The 25,683-nt window shown below is 45.5% G+C and overlaps 1 protein-coding gene across 3 annotated transcripts in view; it reads left to right on the forward strand.

Moving 5' to 3' along the window:
• The window catches only part of FNIP2 (folliculin interacting protein 2), a 74,692-nt gene that overhangs the window by 8,196 nt on the left and 40,813 nt on the right, over positions 1–25,683 (forward strand). For 2 of the 3 annotated variants that reach the window (XM_040418602.1, XM_040418603.1), the window contains exons 1-2: positions 18,103–18,365; positions 23,947–24,073. In XM_040418602.1, the coding sequence (XP_040274536.1) occupies positions 18,178–18,365; positions 23,947–24,073 (315 nt within the window). In that variant the 5' untranslated portion in view covers positions 18,103–18,177. Of the gene's footprint in view, positions 1–18,102; positions 18,366–23,946; positions 24,074–25,683 lie in introns of those variants that run through there. The other variant, XM_040418604.1, reaches the window with a different exon arrangement.

Here is a 25,683-nt window from a genome sequence, read left to right on the forward strand (position 1 = left end):
AAATTTCATCCCATTTGGAATTTTTTCCAGCTCCCCACTACATCATAGGCAATATTAACCGCCTCACGTCCGCCCATAGGATATAAACGTCCTATGGGTGGACGTCTATTTCTGACAGCACGTTTTAAAACGTCCTGTCAGAAATAGCAGCTGCACGCTAATCGTGCAGCTGCTGATCGGGTTGCCCGCTGTCAGTGACAGCAGGGCAACCCAGAGATAAGGCAGGGACAGTGCCCAGGTGTCCCTGCCTTCACGATCGCTGCAGACACAGCGCTCACCGAGCGCTGTGTCTGCAGAGAAGGAAGCGCTGTGCGCTTCCTGTTCCGGCCCGGCGGTCATGTGACCGCCGTGACCGGAGAGTGCAGGAGCTGTGTGAGGTCTCTCAGAGACCTCGATCAGCCCTGCTGTGAGGCTGTACAGCGCTGGATTGCTGCTGTACAGCCTCTATAGGGGTGCATTTGTCCTGTAACTGGGGCTACTATGTCAGCCCCAGTTACAGGAGAAATCAACTGTGAAAAAAAAAAGAAAAAAGTGAAGTAAATGTCCCCCAGAGGTCTTGTATGACCTTATGGGGGACGAAAAGTGTAAAATAAAAATAAAATAAAGTGTTGAAAAAATAAAATAAAAAAAAGGTTCACATGTAAAAAAAATAAATAAATCCCAAGTAAGGAATAAAAAAAAAAAAATAGAAAAAATAAAATAGACATATTTGGTATTGCCGCGTCCGTAAAAACCAGCTCTATAAAAATATCACATGACCTAACCCCTCGGGTGAACACCGTAAAAAAAACTGTGTCAAAACAAGCAATTTTTGTCACCTTGCATCACAAAAGGTGCAACACCAAGTGATCAAAAACGCGTATGTCCCACAAAATGGTACCAATAAAACCGTCACCTCATCCCGCAAAAAATGAGCCCCTACATAAGAAAATCTCTCAAAAAATAAAAAAACTATAGCTCTTAGAACATGGAGACACTAAAACATCATTTTTTTTGGTTTCAAAAATGCTATTATTGTGTTAAAGTGAAACAAATAAAAAAAAGTATACATATTAGGTATTGCCGCGTCCGTAAAAACCAGCTCTATAAAAATATCACATGACCTAACCCCTCGGGTGAACACCGTAAAAAGTAAATAAAAAAAACTGTGTCAAAACAAGCAATTTTTGTCACCTTGCATCACAAAAGGTGCAACACCAAGTGATCAAAAACGCGTATGTCCCACAAAATAGTACCAATAAAACCGTCACCTCATCCCGCAAAAAATGAGCCCCTACATAAGAAAATCTCTCAAAAAATAAAAAAACTATAGCTCTCAGAACATGGACACATTAAAACATAATTTTTTTGTTTCAAAAATGCTATTATTGTGTAAAACTTTAATAAATGAGAAAAAGTATACATATTAGGTATCGCCACGTCCGTAACAATCTGCTCTATAAAAATGTCACTTGACTGAACCCCTCAGGTGAACGCTGTAAAAATAAATAAATAGAAACTGTGCTAAAACAACCAATTTTTTGGTCACCTTGCCCCATAAAGTGTTATAATGAATGATCAAAAAATCATATGTACCCAAAAATAGTACTAATAAAACTGGCACCTTATCCCCTAGTTTCCAAAATGGGGTCACTTCTTGGGAGTTTCTACTGTAAGGGTGCATCAGGGGGCTTCAAATGGGACATGGCATCTAAAAACCATGTGGAGTTCCTTTCCTTCTGCGCCCTGCCGTGTGCCCATACAGCAGTTTACGACCACATGTGGGGTGTTTCTGTAAACCGCAGAATCTGGGTAATAAATATTGAGTTTTGTTTGGCTGTTAACCATCGATGTGTTAAAGAAAAAAATTGATTAAAATGGAAAATCTGCCAAAAAAGTGAAATTTAAAAATTTGATCTCCATTTTCCTTTAATTCTTGTGGAACGCCTAAAGGGTTAACAAAGTTTGTAAAATCGGTTTTGAATACCTTGAGGGGTGTAGTTTTTACAATGGGGTCATTTATGGGGGTATCCACTATGTAGGCCCCACAAAGTGACTTCAGACCTGAACTGGTCCTTATAAAGTGGGTTTTGGCAATTTTCTTACAAATTTGAAGAATTGCTTCTAAACTTCTAAGCCTTCTAACGTCCTAAAAAAATAAAATGACATTTCCAAAATGATGCCAACATAAAGTAGACATATGGGGAATGTTAAATAATAAATATTTTATGAGGTATCACTTTCTGTTTTGAAAGCAGAGAAATTGAAATTTAGAAAATTGCGAATTTTTCAAATTTTTGGGTAAATTTGGGATTTTTTCATAAATAAAGGTGAAATATTTTGACTCAAATTTATGACTATCATGAAGTACAATGTGTCACGAGAAAACAATCTCTGAATGACTTGGATAAATAAAGGCGTTCCAAAGTTATTACCACATAAAGTGAGATATGTCAGTTTTGCAAAATTTGGCCTGGTCAGGAAGGGGGCAAAGGGCCCAGATGGGAAGTGGTTAAATAGTGCCATTTAGAAAGTATAACTTGTCCCTCAAAAAATTAAGCCCCCATAAGGGAATGTGAATGGAAAAATAAAAAAGTTATGGCACTAGGAAAGCGGGGAGTGAAAAGCAAAATGGCAAAAAAATTAAAATCACAAGGGGTTAAAAGGCATCTGTCACCAGGGTCAGTCATATTATAAAGGCATAGTGCCTGGTCAGGTTGACCCTGCTGAGCAACCTCTTGCATTCAAATCTGGGCTCGTTTTAGAAATGAGTCTTTCATTCCAGATACTGTTTAAGTCTCCAGTGCAAAGTGGGATAGGCCTAGTCCTCAGATCACCACTTAACCACTTCACCCTCTCCTTAAAGGGGTTGTCCAGGTTCAGAGCTACTGTGAGCCCCACTGCCTTCTCAAACAGCTGATCAGCGGCGTCCTGGGTGTCAGATCCCCCATCGAGAGGATAGATCATCAATAATCAAAAGGTGTAGAACCCCTTTAAGCCAGGTACAGTGCTTTGTAGGGCTAGCTCAACCTTTTTTGGTGATCCATTGCCTCTTTCTGGAGAAAATAAATACTGTTAATCCGTATGCAAATGAGCAGTTAAGTGCACCAAGGGCAGGTCCAAGCCACTCTGTCCACCCTTACTCCTCCTGCTTCCTCCATCAGCCACTGTCTCCAACTTGATTAACAGAGCCAGGCGAAATAACGATCTATGCAGGATCCTGGTCCTGTCAATCATGAAGGAGAGGGAGGGGTTACTCAAGGAAGAAGGAGGAGCAAGAGAGCTCAGAGTGGCTTGGTCCTGCCTTCGGGACCTTTGCCCGGCCGAGCCTGTATTGGGCCCCGCAAACAGTGGGTCCGCAATTTACGGGCCCCGGCCGTTTGTGCACCGCATTACGGATGCGAACCCATTCAATTGAATGGGTCCGCAATCCAGAAGGTCCGGTACGGAATAGAGGCATGTTCTATTGTTTTGCGGTGCAGATAGATTGAAGTTGGATATGTCTGCATCTGTCTGCGGAAACCGCACAGTTGTTGCCCGTGCATTGGGGACTGCAAATTGGGGTCCCCGATGTACACAACGCCCGTGTGCATGAGCCCTTAAAAGTACTTTTTCTCCAGAATAAAGCAACGGATCCCTAAAGTGAATGTTATCATTTAGGGATGAGCAGGGTGGATTTGATTTTAAATCAAAATGATTTAAATCACGATTTAAATCACTAGTCAGTAAGGCTTGATTTAAATCCTAGTTTTCTACATAAAGACTAATTCTTGCTGGTATAACTTATAATATGCAAGTAGATGAAGATTTTTAGAACAACAACTTTTCATATTAGTTTGATCAGGTTGATTCTGCATTCGTAGGTTTGTAGAAGTTAGGATTAAGGTATTTTTCTCAACTCTGTTCATGTTATAACATTTTTGCTGTGAAGAAGAGGCATGTGATCTCTGCTGAGTCAAATTCAGTTTTGAGAACTGCAAAAGTTAGGCTACTTTCACACTTGCGTTGTTCTTTTCCGGCATAGAGTTCCGTCACAGGGGCTCTATACCGGAAAAGAACTGATCAGTTTTATCCCCATGCATTCTGAATGGAGAGTAATCCGTTCAGTTTGCATCAGGATGTCTTCAGTTCAGTCGTTTTGACTGATCAGGCAAAAGAGAAAACCGCAGCATGCTACGGTCTTCTCTCCGGCGAAAAAAACTGAAGACTTGCCTGAACGCCGGATCCGGCATTTTTTCTCATAGGAATGAATTAGCGCCGGATCCGGCATTCAGAATGCCGGATCCGTCGCCCCGGCATGCGCAGATCGGTAAAAATGTGAAAAAATGTACAAGACGGATCCGTCGGTCCGCATGACAAGCGGAGAGACGGATCCGTCCTTGCAATGCATTTGTGAGACGGATCCGCACCCGGATCCGTCTCACAAATGCTTTCAGTCAGCGGCGGATCCGGCGGGCAGTTCCGACGACGGAACTGCCCGCCGGATCACACTGCCGCTAGTGTGAAAGTAGCCTAAACCAAGCATCTGTGATAATATTTTGTAGGCAGAGAAACTGCCCAATAATCTTACAAAATCCTCTGGAAGAGCATGACATTGTGAATGGATTCATGGAATTTATTTACCAAAAAAATTACACATATAGAAACATAGAATGTGTCGGCAGATAAGAACCATTTGGCCCATCTAGTCTGCCCAATATACTGAATACTATGAATAGCCCCTGGCCCTATCTTATATGAAGGATGGCCTTATGCCTATCCCATGCATGCTTAAACTCCTCCACTGTATTTGCAGCTACCACTTCTGCAGGAAGGCTATTCCATGCATCCACTACTCTCTCAGTAAAGTAATACTTCCTGATATTACTTTTAAACCTTTGCCCCTCTAATTTAAAACTATGTCCTCTTGTAGCAGTTTTTCTTCTTTTAAATATTCTTTCCTCTTTTACCTTGTTGATTCCCTTTATGTATTTAAAAGTTTCTATCATATCCCCTCTGTCTCGTCTTTCTTCCAAGCTATACATGTTAAGGTCCTTTGATCTTTCCTGGTAATTATTATTATTATTATTATTTTTTTTAATTCTGTTTATTTGGAGCAGATTCACAAAATACAAGGCAAGGGTCATGAACCCGCATATCATACATTATACATGCTTTCCCCACCTGGCTTCTGGAGGAAGTCAGGGAGTCACATACAGTAACATAAGGAACATGAGTTTAATATACATGAATCTGACTGCATTTTTTATTTTAATTTAAAAGTAGTAGGAACAGAAATAATAAAGAAAAGGAAGGGAAGAGGGGGAAGGGAGAGAGATATAGGGGGGAGGGGAGGCAGGACTATACTGCCAGGGGTCCCAGAGTATTACCTAGAGATGCTCTAAGATACCATAAGATACCATGAGGTGTACTGAAAGGGTTTAACGAATTCTCTAATTTTTACCATATTAAAGTGTGCAATAACAAAAGTGCGCCACTTATTAAAGAATTTGGAAGCTGAGCCTTCTTTGTGCCTAGATGCTTCAATCCTTTCATATCCCAAAAGGACTTTCAATTCAGAGATCACAGCAGGAATGTCTGGCATGGCATCTGTGAGCCATCTCTGGAGCAAGACCCTTTTGGCTACTAACAAGACCGAGTGTAATAAAATCGGTATCTTAGTTGGGTTCTCCGGACGGATATAATGGAAAACCAAGGTCTGGGGTTCCATAGGTAACTCCACCAACCAGTTAGTCTTGATATACTCAATCACAGCGGCCCAAAATTTGACTACCTCAGGACATGTCCAAATGCCATGCCAGAAATCCGTAGCAGCCAATTTACAATTAGGACAATGTGTGATACGGTCTGGAAACTGGGGAGAGGCTGGAAAGTTAAAACCATAGATTGCCCGATGCATCATTCTAAAAAACGTTTCACGCCAAGTCTCACCTATCACGCACTGACGTACCTTACTCCAACCTTCCAGGATCTTTACCCCAATCTCATCATCCATAGTGATGTGCTCCCACTTCTTAAAAAGAGTGGAAACCTTGGCTTTCGTGAAATTTCCTGAAAAGGCCCTATACAACCTAGAGAGAGAAACTGTTTGGGGGGAGAAACTAAGGATCTCATCGAAGGAATTTTTGGTCGCCTCCCTTGATAGATCACGCAATCTATGTGAGCAGAAACCCACAATCTGCATTATTTGCAAGAAATGGGAATCCGGTAGGGCATATTTTTCCTTCAGTTCTTTTGGAGTTAGCCAACGTTTTTCCCCTTGATGCATCAGATGTTCCGCCCTAGTCAAACCCCTAGATATCCACTCCTGGTAAGTTTTATCCTGCAATCCATGGACCAGTTTAGTAGCTCTTCTCTGAACTCTCTCCAAAGTATCAATATCCTTCTGGAGATATGGTCTCCAGTACTGAGCACAATACTCCAAATGAGGTCTCACTAGTGCTCTGTAGAGCGGCATGAGCACCTCCCTCTTTCTACTGGTAATGCCTCTCCCTATACACCCAAGCATTCTGCTAGCATTTCCTGCTGCTCTATGACATTGTCTGCCTACCTTTTTAAGTCTTCTGAAATAATGACCCCTAAATCCCTTTCCTCGGATACTGAGGTTAGGACTGTATCACTGATTTTATATTCTGCTCTTGGGTATTTATGCCCCAGGTGCATTATCTTGCACTTATCAACATTACATTTTAGTTGCCAGATTTATGACCATTCCTCTAGTTTTCCTAAATCCTTTTCCATTTGGTGTATCCCTCCAGGAACATCAACCCTGTTACAAATCTTTGTGTCATCAGAAAAAAGACACTCCTTACCATCGAGGCCTTCTGCAATATACACTGCTCAAAAAATAAAGGGAACACAAAAATAACACATCCTAGATCTGAGTTAATTAAATATTCTTCTGAAATACTTTGTTCTTTACATAGTTGAATGTGCTGACAACAAAATCACACAAAAATAAAAAAATGGAAATCAAATTTTTCAACCCATGGAGGTCTGGATTTGGAGTCACACTCAAAATTAAAGTGGAAAAACACACTACAGGCTGATCCAACTTTGATGTAATGTCCTTAAAACAAGTCAAAATGAGGCTCAGTAGCGTGTGTGGCCTCCACGTGCCTGTATGATCTCCCTACAACACCTGTGCATGCTCCTGATGAGGTGGCGGACGGTCTCCTGAGGTATCTCCTCCCAGACCTGGACTAAAGCATCTGCCAACTCCTGGACAGTCTGTGGTGCAACGTGACGTTGGTGGATAGAGCGAGACATGATGTCCCAGATGTGCTCAATTGGATTCAGGTCTGGGGAACGGGTGGGCCAGTCCATAGCATCAATGCCTTCGTCTTGCAGGAACTGCTGAGACACTCCAGTCACATGAGATCTAGCATTGTCTTGCATTAGGAGGAACCCAGGGCCAACCGCACCAGCATATGGTCTCACAAGGGGTCTGAGTATCTCCTCTCGGTACCTAATGGCAGTCAGGCTACCTCTGGCGAGCACATGGAGGGCTGTGCGGCCCTCTAAAGAAATGCCACCCCACACCATTACTGACCCAATGCCAAACCGGTCATGCTGGAGGATGTTGCAGGCAGCAGAACGTTCTCCACGGCGTCTCCAGACTCTGTCACATCTGTCACATGTGCTCAGTGTGAACCTGCTTTCATCTGTGAAGAGCACAGGGCGCCAGTGGTGAATTTGCCAATCTTGGTGTTCTCTGGCAAATGCCAAACGTCCTGCACGGTGTTGGGCTGTAAGCACAACCCCCACCTGTGGACGTCGGGCCCTCATATCACCCTCATGGAGTCTGTTTCTGACCGTTTGAGCAGACACATGCACATTTGTGGCCTGCTGGAGGTCATTTTGCAGGGCTCTGGCAGTGCTCCTCTTGTTCCTCCTTGCACAAAGGTGGAGGTAGCGGTCCTGCTGCTGGGTTGTTGCCCTCCTATGGCCTTCTCCACGTCTCCTGATGTACTGGCCTGTCTCCTGGTAGCGCCTCCATGCTCTGGACACTACGCTGACAGACACAGCAAACCTTCTTGCCACAGCTCACATTGATGTGCCATCCTGGATAAGCTGCACTACCTGAGCCACTTGTGTGGGTTGTAGACTCCGTCTCATGCTACCACTAGAGTGAAAGCACCGCCAGCATTCAAAAGTGACCAAAACATCAGCCAGGAAGCATAGGAACTGAGAAGTGGTGTGTCGACACCACCTGCAGAACCACTCCTGTATTGGGGGTGTCTTGCTAATTGCCTATAATTTCCACCTGTTGTCTATCCCATTTGCACAACAGCATGTGAAATTGATTGTCACTCAGTGTTGCTTCCTAAGTGGACAGTTTGATTTCACAAAAGTGTGATTGACTTGGAGTTACATTGTGTTGTTTAAGTGTTCCCTTTATTTTTTTGAGCAGTGTATATTAAACAATATGGGTCCCAGAACAGATCCCTGAGTTACCCCACTGGTAACAAGACCATGGTCTGAATATACTCCATTGACTACAACCCTCTGTCTTTCCCTCAGCCACTGCCTAATCAATTCAACAATATGGGAGTCTACGTACAGCCTTATTCTACATAATTAAAAAACAAATCTTTATTTCTTGATGGAATAACCTTTGGATGGTAATATATTTTCCTCAAAGCATTTATATAAAAAAAAAAATCATTGATTTTTTTTATCCACCCTGGGGATGAGCGAATAGACTTGGGATGAGACATCCGAAGTCGATTCGCATAAAACTTCATTTCAATACTGTATGGAGTGAGTGCTCCGTACAGTATTAGAATATATTGGCTCAGATGAGCCAAAGTTATTACTTCGCATAATAACTTCAGTAATTAATTTCTACTGTAAAAAGCCATTTCCCAAACTTGGGTTCGGTTCCTAGGCATCACCTGGAACCGAACCCAAGTTCGGGAAATGTTTTTTTACAGTATAAATAAACTTCTGAAGTTATTATGCGAAGTAATAACTTTGACTCATCTGAGCCAATATATTCTAATACTGTACGGAGCACTCGCTCCATACAGTATTGAAATGAAGTTTTATGCGAATCGACTTCGGATGTCTTATCCCAAGTCGATTCGCTCATCCCTAGTATCATTAGTCCTACAAGGCATTAACAGTGAATCTCCTGGTGGCAGGTTCCCTCATCGTAGTGCTCTCAGAGAAGTCTTTAGGCTTCGTTCACATCTCTGGCATGCCTGATCCAGCGGACTGTTTCGGCATAAATGCCAGACGGCCAAAACCTGCTGCATGCAGCGTTATTGGCCTGGCCGAAACCTATTAAAGGGTTTCTATCACTTGGTATGACATAATGAGCTGTCAGACACTAGCGATCTGCTAGTGTCTGCTCTGGCCAACCATCCTACTATAATCACTTGTGGGGCAGCGGTTTTGCAAAAAAACTAACTTTTATAAATATGCTAATGAGCCTCTAGGTGCTATGTGGGCGTCATTAGCACCTAGAGGCTCCGTCTACCTTCATACACAGCCGCCGCCCAGCGCGTCCCTCCAGCCCGCCCATGTCCTCCTCCGTGTGACGCAGCGGACGAGTTCTCGCGCATGCGCCGTGCGCGGCTGTATTCGGCGCATTTGAGATCTCAGCTCGGAGCGGTCAGACATTCAATGCGCATGCGCCGAATACAGCTGCGCATGCGCATTGAATGTCTGACCGCTCCGAGCTGAGATCTCAAATGCACCGAATACAGCCGCGCACGGCGCATGCGCGAGAACTCGGAGGAGGACATGGGCGGGCTGGAGGGACGCGCTGGGCGGCGGCTGTGTATGAAGGTAGACGGAGCCTCTAGGTGCTAATGACGCCCACATAGCACCTAGAGGCTCATTAGCATATTTATAAAAGTTAGTTTTTTAGCAAAACCGCTGCCCCACAAGTGATTATAGTAGGATGGTTGGCCAGAGCGGACACTAGCAGATCGCTAGTGTCTGACAGCTCATTATGTCATACCAAGTGATAGAAACCCTTTAATTATGCCGGAAACCATCTAGATGCCATTATAGTCAATGGGCAGCAGGAGGCACACCGTCTTGTCCAGAAATGTTGGATCAGGCTACTGGATTCCCAGCGCTACTCTGAAGGTTGCCGTAGAGTGAACCTTATAACGTTGTGTTAGTGAATATTTTGCCCTTTTTATAAGACTTTATATTACCTATCGTCTCCACTTGTGTTAAGTTGGAGCCTTAATATGAACTGTATTATGGTCAGTACTGAAAATACGAGTAGCTAGATTTGGGACATGTAGGACACGGATCAACGCCAATGTACCACCAAAAAGGTGTGTTTGTACTGCATTTAATAATTCCCATAGACTTATGGCCTAAAAACCTATGGGATTGATAGATGTTCACTAGACAAGAGAACAGGGACTGTCTCATCATGGCTTCAGTTACGTCAATAGGCCTTCTACGTGGTGTATAACCCGTCCTGTTGGCTAAGGGATGTTTGCAGACACTGTTTGATAGGTTACGTTGGGGATAAAAGCAGAGTGCAATCTGTACAGGATGTAAAACAGCCCGTTCATGGTGCCAGCAGGGTAAGCCCTTTGTTGGTGTGCGCTTAGAAGTGTTTTTTGAGACTTTTTTGTATCCAGATTTCACAGCTGTATTTTCCTAGTGGGCGAGCTGTCTACAAAGCAAATACTCATAGCTTGTACTGACCTTTACCAAAGTACTGACCAGGTCTCTATGAACGATGAGAGCTGAATCATTTTCATTGTATATACCTGACTGCTGTATTGGGCTATAAAATCACCGATCATGCCAGTAGCCAAGGTGCCCGATTGTTTAGCATTTACGTGCAGCAGTCATCTCCTCTGTATGAGGACGAGCGATTACTAGTGATCACTTATCCCCATACAGATTCATTGCTAGTGGGCAGCGGATCCCTATTTACATAGTTTGCTTATTCGTTGGGTGATTGGCAGCACATTTACGCTGGAAAATGATAGGGAGCAAGTTTTTCTACAAATGGTTATTCCCCCTAATTGATCGCCCTGTGTAAAAGAACTTTATAGCCCTCAATAGAAAACAACTCAAAAGCCACTTGTAACAAATTTTTGAGGAAGTTGGCACCTGAATGCTGGGAGTCATCTGACTCTATTACATGTAGAGTCCTCATACCTGGCAGCCCGTTCCACATGGGTACAAATGTGCTCCAATGCTTTTTATACTGGATCACTGATTTTTCTACCCATTAGGGCTCATGCACCCAACTGTATGTTTGGTCCGCATCCGATCGATATTTTCAGCGAATCGGATGCAGACCCATTCATTTCCATGAGGCTGCAAAAGATGCGGACAGCACAGGTCCGTTCCGTGGCCCTGCAAAAAAGAGAGAACGTGTCTTATTCTTGTCCTTTTTGCAGACATGGATAGGACATTTCCATTCGAAGGGAAAAACGAAATGGATCCGTGTCTTGTGGATACACTATTTGTACGGAAATGACGCGTGTGTTCCACACTAGACAGGGAAGGGGCTGAGAAAACTTGGCGTGCGGTGCGCGGCCTGTAAAGAAGGGAACTCCGGCCAGCCATCACGGAGGGAAGTTTAGCAGCAGCGTGGCAGGTTCAGAGGAACAGCCAGTTATTCCTTTCGGATTCCCCTTGGATGCGCAATCAATATGCTGGAAGAAGGGGAAGAACAACAGCGCAATGAAAAACAGGAGCAACACTCCGAAGCCGGCATGGTACTCCTGTGGGGCAAGAGGGGTTGAACCCCACAGTCTCCTTTAGGGGAGATTATTCTATTGTGTTTTCTGGTGACTTATTATGGGCCACGTATTGATGTAGGTTAGAGGCCCCCAGGAAGGCTACCCACAAGACGAAAGGCGGAGAGTGTGGGATATGCGAAAAGAAGCTTAGTCCGTCTTACCCCAAGACATGTTGTCAGCCCTGCCTAGATAGACTGGTAGCAGAGGAATCCCCATCCTTGTCTCAGAATATTCAAAACCTGGTCAAGATGGAAGTCCGTTCCTCAGTGGAACAATTTAAGAAGTCGCTTCCTGGTTCTTCTAGGCAGAGGAAGGCTCAAGTGCCAGAATCGGACTTTACTGAGTCAGATTCGGAGGAGGAGGGGGTATGAGAACGTTCAGATTCCTCTTCTGAAGATCTTACGGGAAAGCCCCTGTTTAAAGTAGAAGACACAGACCTTCTATTAAAAGCGGTCCACTATGGAGATAGAAGAAGAAGAAAAGGAAACTAAATCAAGACAGGAGTTAATGTTTGACAGTCTGAAGCCAAGAAAGGCGAGAGTATTCGGGACTGTGTTAAGGAGTTGATAAGGAGGGAATGGGAATAAACCCGATCAGAAGTTTTTTGTTCCCAGATCAGTTAAGAGAAAATACCCTTTTAATGATCAAGACATCTCGGTCTGGCAGGAGGTTCCTAGAGTGGATGCTCCGGTGGCAAAAGTTAATAAAAAATCAGCGCTACCGTTTGAGGATCTGGGTTCTCTTAAGGATCCAATGGATAAAAGGGCAGACACCTATCTTAGAAAGAATTGGGAAGCATCTACATCTTCTTTTAAGCCAAATATTGCTACGACATCTGTTGCTAGATCGCTTAAAGTCTGGTTAGGGGAGTTAGAATCTCATATCGCTAACAGAACCCCGAGGGATGTGTTGCTGGAAGCAATACCTACTATGTTAAAAGCTGTAGACTTCATTTTGGATGCGTCGGCTGATGCTCTAAGGTTATCTGCTAGAACAGCAGCATTATCAAACTCTGCCAGAAGATCCATTTGGCTGAAGGGATGAAAGGAAGATGTCGCTTCTAAGTCAGTTATGTGCCCTTCCTTGCAAGGAAAATTTTTTTTATTCGTCGAGCTCTGGATGACATATTAGACAAAGCATCTGATAGAAAAAAGGGATTCCCGGAGCCCGTCTTTCCTAAGCAGAGGAGGCCATTTCGGGTTAGAGATAAGAGATGAGGCTAGATGCCAAAAGATAGGCAATGAGTGGAGAAGAGATAAATCAAGAAGCCTTTTATTCAAGTCGAAGTCCTAGTCTTCCAATGGTTCTCAGCAGTGATGCCAGGGCTCAAGTGGGGGGGGGGGGCGGCTGTCTTTATATTTTCAAGCGTGGCAAAATATCACATCAAGGGCCTGGGTAAAAGAGATAATAAAGGAAGGATACTGTTTAGAATTCAAAAGGTCCCCACCGGAAAGGCTAAAAATTACGGCTTTGCATCAACATTCTCCAAAACAGGTTTCCTTATTGGGGGAAATAAGAAATCTCCTGGACAAATCCGTTCTAGTCCCAGTTCCCACAGAAGAAATGGAGGAAATGTTTTATTTAACACTCTTTCTTGTCCCCAAGCTAAATGGGTCCTATCGACTATGCGATTGGACAGCGCTACAGCCAGGGAGAAGGAACGTCCACTAGAGAAGCTGATGTCTCCTGTCCATTGCTCCGATAGTAATTAGCATATGGAGCAGGAGACAGTTATGGGGCACAGCGGGCGAACGGAGCGGCGCCCAGGAATAATAGTAAGTGCTGGGACATCTCTGGGCGCCACTCTGTGTAGCCTGCTACTTAAAGTCCGGACCCATATAAGGTCGTCTTTAACACCTAATACAGAAGGCAGGTGCCGTCACCCTGCCTCTGACAGGGACCTGCGATCAGCGGCAGTTAAGCCCTCTGGTGTGGCACCTGAGGGGGTTAACTGCCGCTGATCTGCTGCCAGTACCTGCCTCCTGTATTAAGGGTTAATTATCGTTAGTGGCGCTGTGCTTGCCTTACTTGGTTAAGGAAGCTGTCCCTTTCAGATCCATGGATCCTTCCAGAGAGGATTTGTTATTCCAGGGGCCCCTTCGTTATCCTGAGATAGGGAAGCTTCATATAACTGCCTGGATATTGAGAGGGAATTCCTTAAATCCAGGGGTCTGTCAGACCAGGTAGTAGAGACTCTCCTAGCTAGCAGGAAAAAAAGTTACCTCCAATATTTATTTGAGAATTTGGAATACCTTTATGGGGTTTGCCGGGTCAGATTTGGATCTATCAGCTCTTCCAGATATCCTATTAATTCTCAATAAAAAAATGAAGACCTAGCACGTTGAAGGTTCAAGTTTATGCCCTGAGTGTTTTGCTTGACTGTAGTTTGATACCCACAAATAAACACCACAACAATACAACATGTGTGGGATCATGTCAAAGCCTCCAAAAAATGTATACACAAAACCACACATAAAAGTACAAACATTATATCTTTTATTAGAATAAATATCAAAGACAATAATAAAAAGTTGCAGAAAGTAGTGGAATATACAGGGTGGGCCATTTATATGGATACACCTTAATAAAATGGGAATGGTTGGTGATATTAACTTCCTGTTTGTGGCACATTAGTATATGTGAGGGGGGAAACTTTTCAAGATGGGTGGTGACCATGGCGGCCATTTTGAAGTCGGCCATTTTTTGAAATCCAACTTTTGTTTTTTCAATAGGAAGAGGGTCATGTGACACATCAAACTTATTGGGAATTTCACAACAAAAACAATGGTGTGCTTGGTTTTAACGTAACTTTATTCTTTCATGAGTTATTTAGAAGTTTCTGACCACTTATAAAATGTGTTCAATGTGCTGCCCATTGTGTTGGATTGTCAATGCAACCCTCTTCTCACACTCTTCACACACTGATAGCAACACCGCAGGAGAAATGCTAGCACAAGCTTCCAGTATCCGTAGTTTCAGGTGCTGCACATCTCGTATCTTCACAGCATAGATGATTGCCTTCAGATGATAGTCACACGAGATTGACGCAAAATCACCTGACCGCATCACATGATCAAACACGTGACCTCGCTAAGCGAGTCATATATTTGAGATGCTTTTTGTATGTTGATTGTTTCACTGTACATAGAAATGGGCAGTCCTATGAATCCTGTCACAAACTGAGGAATGAAGTATGGAGGACCCTTTTTAAAGATCTGGGAAGTTCCTGTCCGGAAGGGGGAGGATCTCTCATAGGTGCTGTCATGGGCTCATGGAAAACGGATTACTGGTAAGAGTAATCAATGTATTTTTAGCAAATATTTCAGTGGGAGCCACATTGAAAAGACTCCACATTGAGCCTCCATACTGTGAGTTACTGGGTCTGCATCTCTTCACTCTGCTTCAATGAACAGAAGACTTGCAGTAGACATCAGGGAGGATGTAGGAGACTAGGGATGAGAGGGCGAGCCATTCTGGGGACTTAGAGGAGGAACTATACCCAGGTATGAGAGGGAGTGCCGTGCCCGGGGACTAGGGGTGAGTGGCGGAGCCGTGCCCGGGGACTAGGGGTTAGTGGCGGAGCCGTGCCCGGGGACTAGGGGTGAGTGGCGGAGCCGTGCCCGGGGACTAGGGGTGAGTGGCGGAGCCGTGCCCGGGGACTAGGGGTGAGTGGCGGAGCCGTGCCCGGGGACTAGGGGTGAGTGGCGGAGCCGTGCCCGGGGACTAGGGGTGAGTGGCGGAGCCGTGCCCGGGGACTAGGGGTGAGTGGCGGAGCCGTGCCCGGGGACTAGGGGTGAGTGGCGGAGCCGTGCCCGGGGACTAGGGGTGAGTGGCGGAGCCGTGCCCGGGGACTAGGGGTGAGTGGCGGAGCCGTGCCCGGGGACTAGGGGTGAGTGGCGGAGCCGTGCCCGGGGACTAGGGGTGAGTGGCGGAGCCGTGCCCGGGGACTAGGGGTGAGTGGCGGAGCCGTGCCCGGGGACTAGGGGTGAGTGGCGGAGCCGTGCCCTGGGACTAGGGGTGAGTGGCGGAGCCGTGTCTAGGTATGAGGGGGCGGGTGTGGTCTGGGGCACCTTGTGTACAGTACACGGCTGTTTTATTTGTCCTCTGTGTGATGTGCTGTGATACCGAGCATAAATGACATTTTTTTGGGGTCGTCATCATATATGCTATATACAGTCGGGTCCATAACTATTGGGACATCAACACAATTCTAAGATTTTTGGTTCTATACACCACCACAATGGATTTGAAATGAAACAAACAAGATGTGCTTTACCTGCAGACTGTCAGCTTTAATTTGAGGTAATTTACACCCAAATCAGGTGAACGGTGTAGGAATTACAACAGTTTGCATATGTGCCTCCCACTTGTTAAGGAACCAAATGTAATGGGACAGAATAATCATCATAAATCAAACTTTCACTTTTTAATACTTGGTTGCACTGCCTGTATGGACGCAGAGAGACCACTGTTTTCGGTCAAATGTCTGCGCCAAAATTCCACTTAAAAAACCGCCATGTGAACATCCCCTTACCCTTAGACAAAGGTGAAGCGCGGGAGCTGTGCAGGGGTCTCCAGCTCAGTGCAGATACTATACCTAGAAGCGGGGGCAGCCCTGCTCCTCACCCTAGAGGACATGGGACTGACACCTAGCACATCCTGGCCCCCTGTCCTCTGTCAGAGGTGACTTGGGCTTAGTGATAAGACATTTTGCTTTGGAGGGATTGTGGCGTAGATTAAGTCGCATGCATAGAGAACACTGATGCAGACGTCTGACTGAAAGTCTGGTCAGGAGTTTGACCTCTGGACTCGAAATGTGTTGTCACAAGACTATATCTGTATTGTTTATGACCGTTGCCATCGACTCGTGCTGTACATGTATTATATATCAAGATATAGTGATGATATGTAATATATTTACTAGCATTAGAATTTCATATAGAATAAGCATTATGTTTCCTATCTTTTTTCTGAAAGGCACTAAAATGGTAATTTTAAAGGGATTCTCAAGACTCGGGCAGTAATGACGGGCCCCCCCAATCAGGCAATAATGATGGGCCCCCCCCCCCCCCCTCAGGTGGGAACGGCGGCCCCCCTCAGGTGGGAACGGCGGCCCCCCTCAGGCGGGAACGACTGCTCCCCCTCAGGCGGGAACGACTGCTCCCCCTCAGGCGGAAACGACGGCGCCCCCTCAGGCGGGAACGACGGCCCCCCCCTCAGCGCCCCCTCAGACGGGAACGACGGCCCCCCCTCAGCGCCCCCTCAGACGGGAACGACGGCCCCCCTCAGCGCCCCCTCAGACGGGAACGACGGCCCCCCTCAGCGCCCCCTCAGGCGGGAACGACGGCCGCCCTCAGCGCCCCCTCAGGCGGGAACGACGGCCCCCTCAGCGCCCCCTCAGGCGGGAATGACGGCCCCCTCAGCGCCCCCCCAGGCAGTAATGATGACTCCAATTTGAATATTCATCTACCCTGCATTTCCGCAACGAACTGAGCAGCTCTGCTCCAGACTGTGCTGTCTGTGGCTCAGCGCTGGAGTATCGATGACCTCACTGCATCGTGTCTGCTGGATCGGAACCTCCAGGGGACTGGTGAAGCAAGGAGCTGACAGCAGGACATGCAGGGTTCCACACATCTGCAGTCTGGATCCAGACCATGGTCCGCCTGTTGAGTACTCCTGCTGTAGATCATAATGCTACAGCTTAGATATTAAAGGGGTTATCTGGTTTCCGATATTGATGACCTATCCGATGGGGGTCCGACTCCCGCTGATCAGCTGCTCATATGAGCACTGTGTTTTCTTCACTGCTTGCCGTCGATATTGCAGCAGCGAGCAGTGAAATTACAGCTCTGCCGTCCCATTCATTTCAAGGGGAAGTGTATCTACAACTGCTCTTTTCTATCCAAGTGAATGGGATGGCGGAGCTGTAATTACACCTGCTCTCCGCTGCAACATCAACGGCGAGCGGGTAAACTGTGAAAAGAGCGCAGCGCTTGCATGACCCCCGCCGTTCTGATATCAAACCGGACAGCCCCTTTAATGGGTCATCCAGAGCTCCTAGACTTCTCAGTGTTGACATGTGGCCGAATATTTCTTGTTTGAACCAGGGGTGAGGTGATGTGTTACCTCTGGGAGTTAGTAAAGCAGTAAGTGCTGTCTCCTGCCTGATGACTACTTCTCACATGACAGTCACTTAGCAGGCCGTCCAGTGGTGTCCCAGTCTTCCTGTAGAGGGTGTGCCCTTATTACGAAGCCCTGCCTCCTGCCAGACATATGCCGGAGTCTTGTGACTTGCCAATACTTGTATGTATGGTCGGTGAGTGGAAAGCAGCATGCTGTCAGCTGTTCACACTGCGCAGCACCTGGACAGGAGGGAGCTGATCTCGGCAGCAGACTTGTGTCTGTATTAATGGGATAAGCCTTGCTGGACCCTTTCCCTCTTTTTTATTTAGTAATTCAGTGGAGAATGTGTGGGGGCACCCAGAGAACTGGCAGCTATGCTGGGTGCTGCTCAAAAAGGCTGAGAAACAGGTGGATTGCTACTTGCCTGCTTGTAGACAGATCTGAATCCTCTGGCAGCAGTGCGGCGACAGGAAAGCGCATGAGACCAGCGGCAAATAACCTTCCTGACACTGGTTATTGCACCCAGTCAAGGTAACGTATTCCAGGATTGTCTGCATGCACACAGACATATCTCACAAGTATGTGTTGTCACGTCTGTTATTATTGGATAGCTTTTGTTTTGTTCCTCTGCTTTAATTTGCTTTGGCTTATAATGGGAAGTTGCAACCGGCCGTTCTCCAGGCTTGCGTTACTTTTTATTTTTTATATATATATATATATATATATATATATTTATATATTTTTTTTTTTCCCAAGTTAGAGTTAGAAAGAATGGGAGAAATACTTTTGTTTGGCATCCAGTACTATTTTAACAGCGGATAAAGTCTAATGTGGAGCTAAAATACACTCGTGTGCTTTGCTTTGTATGTGCACAGTTCTATTACTCCATAGTCTGGGGTTTGAGTCCAGGAGAAGAAGCACTGCCAGTTAGAATCCTAGGCTGGTATAGTCTGCGCTGTAAGTGAGTAAAGGTCATGCAGGTAGGTGTTATTACGGAGTATACCGCTTCTGGTGTTTTTGTTTATACATGCTTGAATACCGCCTACTGCTAACCTTTGTCATGAATGTAACGTGTGCATTATGTATGCACTGTATAATGTGACGTGTGTCCTGCAGGTACCATCAATGAGTGGAAGCTTTAAATCAGAACTTGCTCTATTAGCCATCATGCACACAGCCATGTTCAGATTTCAGTCTGCAAACAATGGATATGCAAAATATGGATGCCTTCCTTGTGCCTTCCAAAATTTTTTTTTTTTCACTCCCATCAGTAGAAAAGGCAATTCTTGTCCACAATACAGACTAGAATAGGACATGTTCTACATGGTGGAATAGCCACATGGATCTGCAAAAATACAGATGTGGGCATGGCCCCGTAGAAATGAACAGGGCAGTATGCTGTCCGCAAAAAATGCAGATGGAAAATACATTTGACTTCATGAAGCCTTACTCGCCTTACAGGGGTATTCCCATTTTATACATTTAGGGGGTCATTTATGACCGGATATACGGCACTTCTGTGGCGTATATCTGGCGCACGCCATGGTGCGGCAGATTCTGCGACTTCTTCTTTCCTGCTCATGCCAGGTCAAAAAAAAGTGGGTGTGGTGTGAAAGGGGGGGGGGGGAGCGGTAGGCGGCAAGGGAGCTGTCTTAAGTTTAGAATCGCCGCTGGATGCGCCGAAGTTATGTAGAGGCCGGCGCCTGTACAAAACTTCGGCAGTCCACAGTCAGCTATAGGACTTAAGAGCGGCATCTAAAACACAGATCTTAATAAATGTGCCCCTTAGTATAAATGTCTCATAGTCACTGGTCCCACCTCTGACTGGTAAGATAGACTGGAATAAGCATCATGTTTGTGCAGCCATTAGGTCACTGTAGCGTGCTGTACTGTCCTGTAACGGCACAGATCATAACATATATGACCTGAAACAGGTCCTGTAAAATGAACGCCAATGTGAACAGAGCCTAACGCCTGAGGCTTTTTCCACCAGCACTTGGTCTCCCCATACACATGCACACTGAGCTGAGTGTCCGTGTGTTTTCAATGGGACGAGTGGAATAAATTGCTGCCAAATTCCTCTGGGAGCAGTTTATCTCCTGGTTGAACCGAGCGTTGGGTATTTTGAAATCCAACATGGCTGATTCTTGTCTCCCCAACATCTAGCACAGGAGGGAGAGTCCAGGAGTAGCCATACATATGAGATACTGAGCCGATCCTACGGAAATCATTGGGCCCAGAAGACTTTAATGTGTAAAGGTTTTCCCGATTTCTGATATTGATGACCTATAGTCGGGAAAGGTCATCAGTATCAGATCAGCTGAGGTCTGACTCCCGACACCCCAGCCGATTAGCTGTATGAAGAGAATGCAGCACTTGTACTAGAGCTGCGTTCACGGTTTACCTACTCGCCGTCGGCATTACAGCGGTGGGCAGGCGTAATTACAGCTCCTCCATCCCATTTACTTGAATGGGAAGAAGCAGTTGAAATTATACTCCTTTCCATTCAAGTGAAGCGGGATGGAGGAGCTGTTATTACATCTAAACACCGATGTAATGATAACCGCAAACAGTGAAGAGAACGGAGCGCTGGCACAAGCACTCCGTTCTCTTTAAACAGCTGATTGGCAATAGCTACAGAAGACAATTGTGTATACTTGACTGAATCCTCAGCATGTTCTCAAATCTGTGCAAATTTGTTTTTCATCAGTATGTAAACTGATTTTTAAACAAGAAGGTAAGCTGCCAGAGGGGGAAGGAGACAGATTCTGCTCAGAGCCTACTCCCAGTAAGTCCCCATTCACACAACCGTATTTTTGGTCTGCATCTGATCCACATTTTTTGCATATCCGATGCAGACCTATTCATTTCAATGGGGTGTCCAGAGTCCCACAAAAAGGATAGAACATGTCCTATTCTTGTCTGTTTGTCCAGCAAAAAAACCTAAACGGATACAACAAGGACATCGTCCATATTTTTTGCGAACCACAAAATACATACGGTGTGTGAATGCACCCTAACACAGATTAGTAGCAGCACCAATGGGGGTCAACATGAAGAGGAGATAAAAAGTTTTTTTTTAAATGCTATATATCAGGCATGCTCAACCTGTGGCCCTCCAGCTTTTGCAAAACGTCAACTCCCAGCAAGCCTGGACATCCTACAGCTATTAGGGCATGCTGGGAGTTAATGTTTTGCAGCAGCTGTAGGGCCGCAGGTTGAGCATCCCTGCTATATATGATTCGATATATACATGAAGTGCTAATTCACAGTCCAGTTCTGACCATTATACCGTAAACTGAAGGAGGTATTTCTGGACTCCTGGTACGATTACTGTACCATAGTGTTTGCTTTGTACAGGGGATTGGTAGTATTCCTGGGTGTTGGAAATGTTCTTGGTACAGGGTTGCTCAAACCTCTACATTCATATGTGGTTATTGAACCTCTAGAGGCCTCGTTCACATTTCCGTTTGATGTCCATTAAAAATCCATCCGTGTTTCATCTGTGAAGAATTCCATGAAGAATCTGTGCTTTGGTCCGTGTGTCATCTGATTTCCAAGGACACTGCTCAGCTGAAAACTAATTTCCAGAGCATCTCCTACCAATGGTCCATGGAACACGGATGCCCTACGTGTTGTGTCAGTGGTTTTTCATGGACTCGTAGACTTCTGAAAACATCTGCCTCTGTGAAAACCACCACTCTGTCAAATGATTTTCATGAGATTCTGGCACATGACTTTTTCTTGGTGGCTTAAAAGGGTTTTCTGAGATTATATTTATATTTTTTCTTTTTTTTTTTTTCTTTACTGATGACCTAACCTCTGGCGGTCCGAAACTCGGGACCCCCGATCAGCTGTTTTGAGAAGGCAGCAGTGCTCCTGTGTGCACCGTGGCCTTCTCCTTGCTCACCAAGCACAGGGCCGTACATTGTATAGCGGTTTTACTTGGTATCGCAGCTCAGCCCCATTCACTTGAATGGGGCTGAGCTGCTCCTAGGCCACATGGCACATAAACTTGTCATCACTGGCCTCGGAAAAGCAGAGAGAAGGCTGCGGCGCTTAGCTCAAACAGATAATTGGCGGGGGTCCCGGGTGTCAGACCCCCACAGATCAGATATTTATACGGAGGATAGTCCATCAGTAAAAAAAAAATCTCGGAAAACCCCTTTAAGTGTAGCATGAACTGCAGGAACCTGTGGAAAAAAAGTGCTGCAGGAATCTGTGGAAAAAAAAAATATTTGAAGGCACAGTGTGGACCCGTTGAATTTTATGGTGACGGGCATGGGGCGGTTTTTGGTTCTTCCTCTCCTCAATGGCATTTGCTTTTGCGAAGAAATGTACAGTAGTGGCATAGACTGCAAGTACCCCTGAGTAAGTGTCCATTAGCTGTAACTTTCTGCATAACGGTGGAACCTTCAGCTGTTGTGAAACTACAACTCCTAGCAGGCGCTGTCAGCTGTTCTGCAGCATGAAAAGGAAACCTGTCATCATTTTCGAAGCCTATTTATCCACTCACTTTTCTATAAATACATTTTAATGCATTAATAATGATATTAAAATCAATTCTGAACGAACTATCATAAATGTTCCCGCCATATATGTAAATGCACCTTAGATGAGTCCCGTCTCCTCCATGCTTCAGAGATGAGTCCAGCGTTCTGACTCTTGTAGTGCACCCATGCCCACAAACGGATAAGGCACACCCTCTGCGATTGCTCACCTCGACTCCCTTCTCTTCCAAGTCTCGCAGCTGCGCAGTATACATTATATGATCAGTAGTAGTGTTGATCGCAAATTTCTATCGCGAATATCGGCACTTTGTAATCGCGAATATTCTAGTTTTTTTTTTCATCAGTGAGTGAGGTGACTGGTTCTGCACATGCGCAGGATTTGGGACGTGAGTTCGGGAGGAGGGTAGTATCTTTAGTTTCTGTCACTCTTATAACGGGAGGGGGGGTTAGGAATGGGAAGTGATAAGGCAAGCATTTAATTTACATAACTTGAAAAAGCGAAAGTGGACTGTAAAAGAAGTACTTGGATGGTTCGGGTGGGGGAGAACTATCTCAGGATGCCGATGATTCTTACGGTTTAAAACCGGTGACAGGTTCCCTTTAATGATCCAGAGAGCAAGAGAGTGATATATGAAGCCGTAGATAAGCGAGGATCTCTTCCTTCATGACAGATAAGTGTCCCCTGGGGGAATGAGCAGGAACTGGCTGGTCTGGACTCTGCCGGGTGACAATCGCTGTGTGATGTATTGTGGTCCGCTCCTAGACAATGGAGCCATCAGTCTGCTCAGCAGCTTTTGTCATGTGGGTTAGGGGGGGGTGCCTGCCCATGGTCATCTGATAGTCTTGTGCTTTTGGAAAGGCCCTCAAATCAAGGTGAGGTCAGTGCAATGTGGACCCCGGACAACTATGGAGGTGCACCTGAATAGGATGCAGTCTATAGACTGGTATTAGTTTTCATTCTTGACGATGGCTCTTGGTTTAGGTTTTCTTTATGAAACTGATGCTTGTCACGCGTGCCTGTACTTGTCAAACCAGATCGGTAATGCTGAAATCTGATTTCAGTGGCTGCGAACGGTAGGTTATAAGATGGCAGTTTTCTATGACAGACACTCAACTCAAACATGTGATACTAATTATTACTCCAGGAGCACTTGTTTTATCCGGCATCACCAGGTAGGTGGGCATTGTCAGATAGCCAGGGTTACTGGAAAAGCATAGGAAACTCTCGGAGAACCTTTACAAATATGGAGCTAATAACGCCACTGTGAACAGCGCCTTAGATATAAAGATCCAGCGTTGTCACCTTGTGTGGAAGGTTTGGCGGCATCTGTTCATGCTTCCCCGATAACGTGCAATCTCTGCCATGTAGAAGAATGTGGTATTTGGGAGCCAACTATGGATCATGAATCATATTGTACGTTTTTTTTTTTAACTATCTCTGGGGAGGGGTTCTGGTGAAAATGTTGGAATGATAAATGGCTAATTCAGTGTGTGGACTATATGCCTCGGTAAATACAGCAGACATGTATACAGTATAGTCTGAATTCTGAGACCTGTAAATACCCGTCCGGCTGACCAAACTCCGTGTTTTCTTTTCACAGTTGGCCTTGTACAGAGTTTGACTTGAACTGCATTCGATTGATTGTTTACCAGGACTGTGAAAGAAGGGGCAGACATGTCTTGTTTGACTCCAGAGCAGTCCGTGAAATAAAGGATGAAAACGCACAGGTGAGTCTGGTCATGGGGCAAAAGTAGTCCTTCTGCGGGTTACTAGAGTACTGGGCCCACATGGCATTTCTGGCAGCATTATCCTCCTTGATATTAATATCAGTCAGTAATGGTGCACACGCTGGCAATGCCATGTGCATGGCGTCATTATTCTATGCCAGGCATGCTCAACCTGCGGCCCTCCAGCTGTTGTAAAACTACAACTCCCACAATGCCCTGCTGATGGCTGTAGACTGCTCGGGCATGCTGAGAGTTGTAGTTTTGCAACAGCTGGAGGGCCGCAGGTTGAGCATGCCTGTTCTATCCTATTAAAATGACCATTGGCGCACCACTCCTGTCCACAGGTTGTGTGTAGTATTACAGCTCCGCTCCATTCACTTCAGTGGCGCTGTGCTGCAATACCAGACATGACCTGTGGACAAATGTGGTGCTGTTTTTGGAAGAAAGCAGCCATGTCTTTCTACTCCTGGTCAACCCCTTTCAGCTCTTATTTGACTCCCAGATGATGTAGAACCCTGTGAACATACCCTCAAAGAGTTAGTATGAATGTATCGGATGGTGCTGAATATCCAAGTGTCAGACATTTAATGTGATTTTGACGTTGGTGAATTAAAGGGGTATTCCAGTTGTTTGACGTTATCCCCCTATCCACAGGGGCCCCATACCCCCAGAAATGAACGGAGCATCCGGTCTTGCCTGCAGTACAGCACTGGGCTATCTTCGGAACTCCTATAGAAATGAATGGAGCGGCTGCACACATGGCCAGGGGGCCGCTCCATTCATTTCAGGAGGGCTGCAGAGGGTAGGGGCCTCTGTTCTTGTTTTTGTTGGGGGTCCCAGTGGTAGGACCTCCACTGAGCTAATAGGTATCCCCTATCCTGTGGGTAGGTGTTAACTTCAAACAACTGGAATACCCCTTTAATGACTTGTGAGCCATGAAAACTGCATACAGCTAGAGGTATATTCACACTTAGCAGACTTATTTCAGAAGTTTCTGAATTTGGCTTGTGGACAGCCATGCGTATGCTGCAGAAATGACTCCAGTCAGAGAACAGTTATTCAGTCGTAGAAATTGCTGCAGCAATTCTTTTGTGTGAATGCAGCCCTAGTCTTTGAATTCGCTCCTCGGATTCTGTTGTAAGTTGACGTTCTCCTTTTGAAGCTATGGTTGGTCCTGAATTGGGGACTTCAGCACAGATAATTCCATGTGCCTTTTACCCAAAAAGAAATGCTATCCTAAATGTCTGCCTGTAGTCTGGGAATGGGAAGGGCACGCTACGACTACCTCTCCGCTCTTACCATGTACAGAAGGCTAGAAGGAAGCGATTTAGTGTGGGATCTGGGGGGTGCTCCCTTCGGTCTCAGACTCCCAGATGTTAGCCCCCACTGATAGAACTTTTTTACGTTGTATCTTGCCATTATGTCATGAAGGTCTGGGATATCCCCTTTAAAAATACTTCACAGAGATTAGAATACACCTTCAATGTCCTTTCCACATTGCATCATGCTGCTGCGACCTTCAGCTATAGATTTGCAGCCTTGAACAGGGCAATGATTTTTGCATAATAGACATTGTAGACCCTGCTCCTCCAGGAGCAGGATATATATAT

The sequence above is a fragment of the Bufo bufo genome, chromosome 2 (assembly GCF_905171765.1).
Source record: "Bufo bufo chromosome 2, aBufBuf1.1, whole genome shotgun sequence".
In the NCBI taxonomy this organism is placed as follows: Eukaryota; Metazoa; Chordata; class Amphibia; order Anura; family Bufonidae; genus Bufo; species Bufo bufo.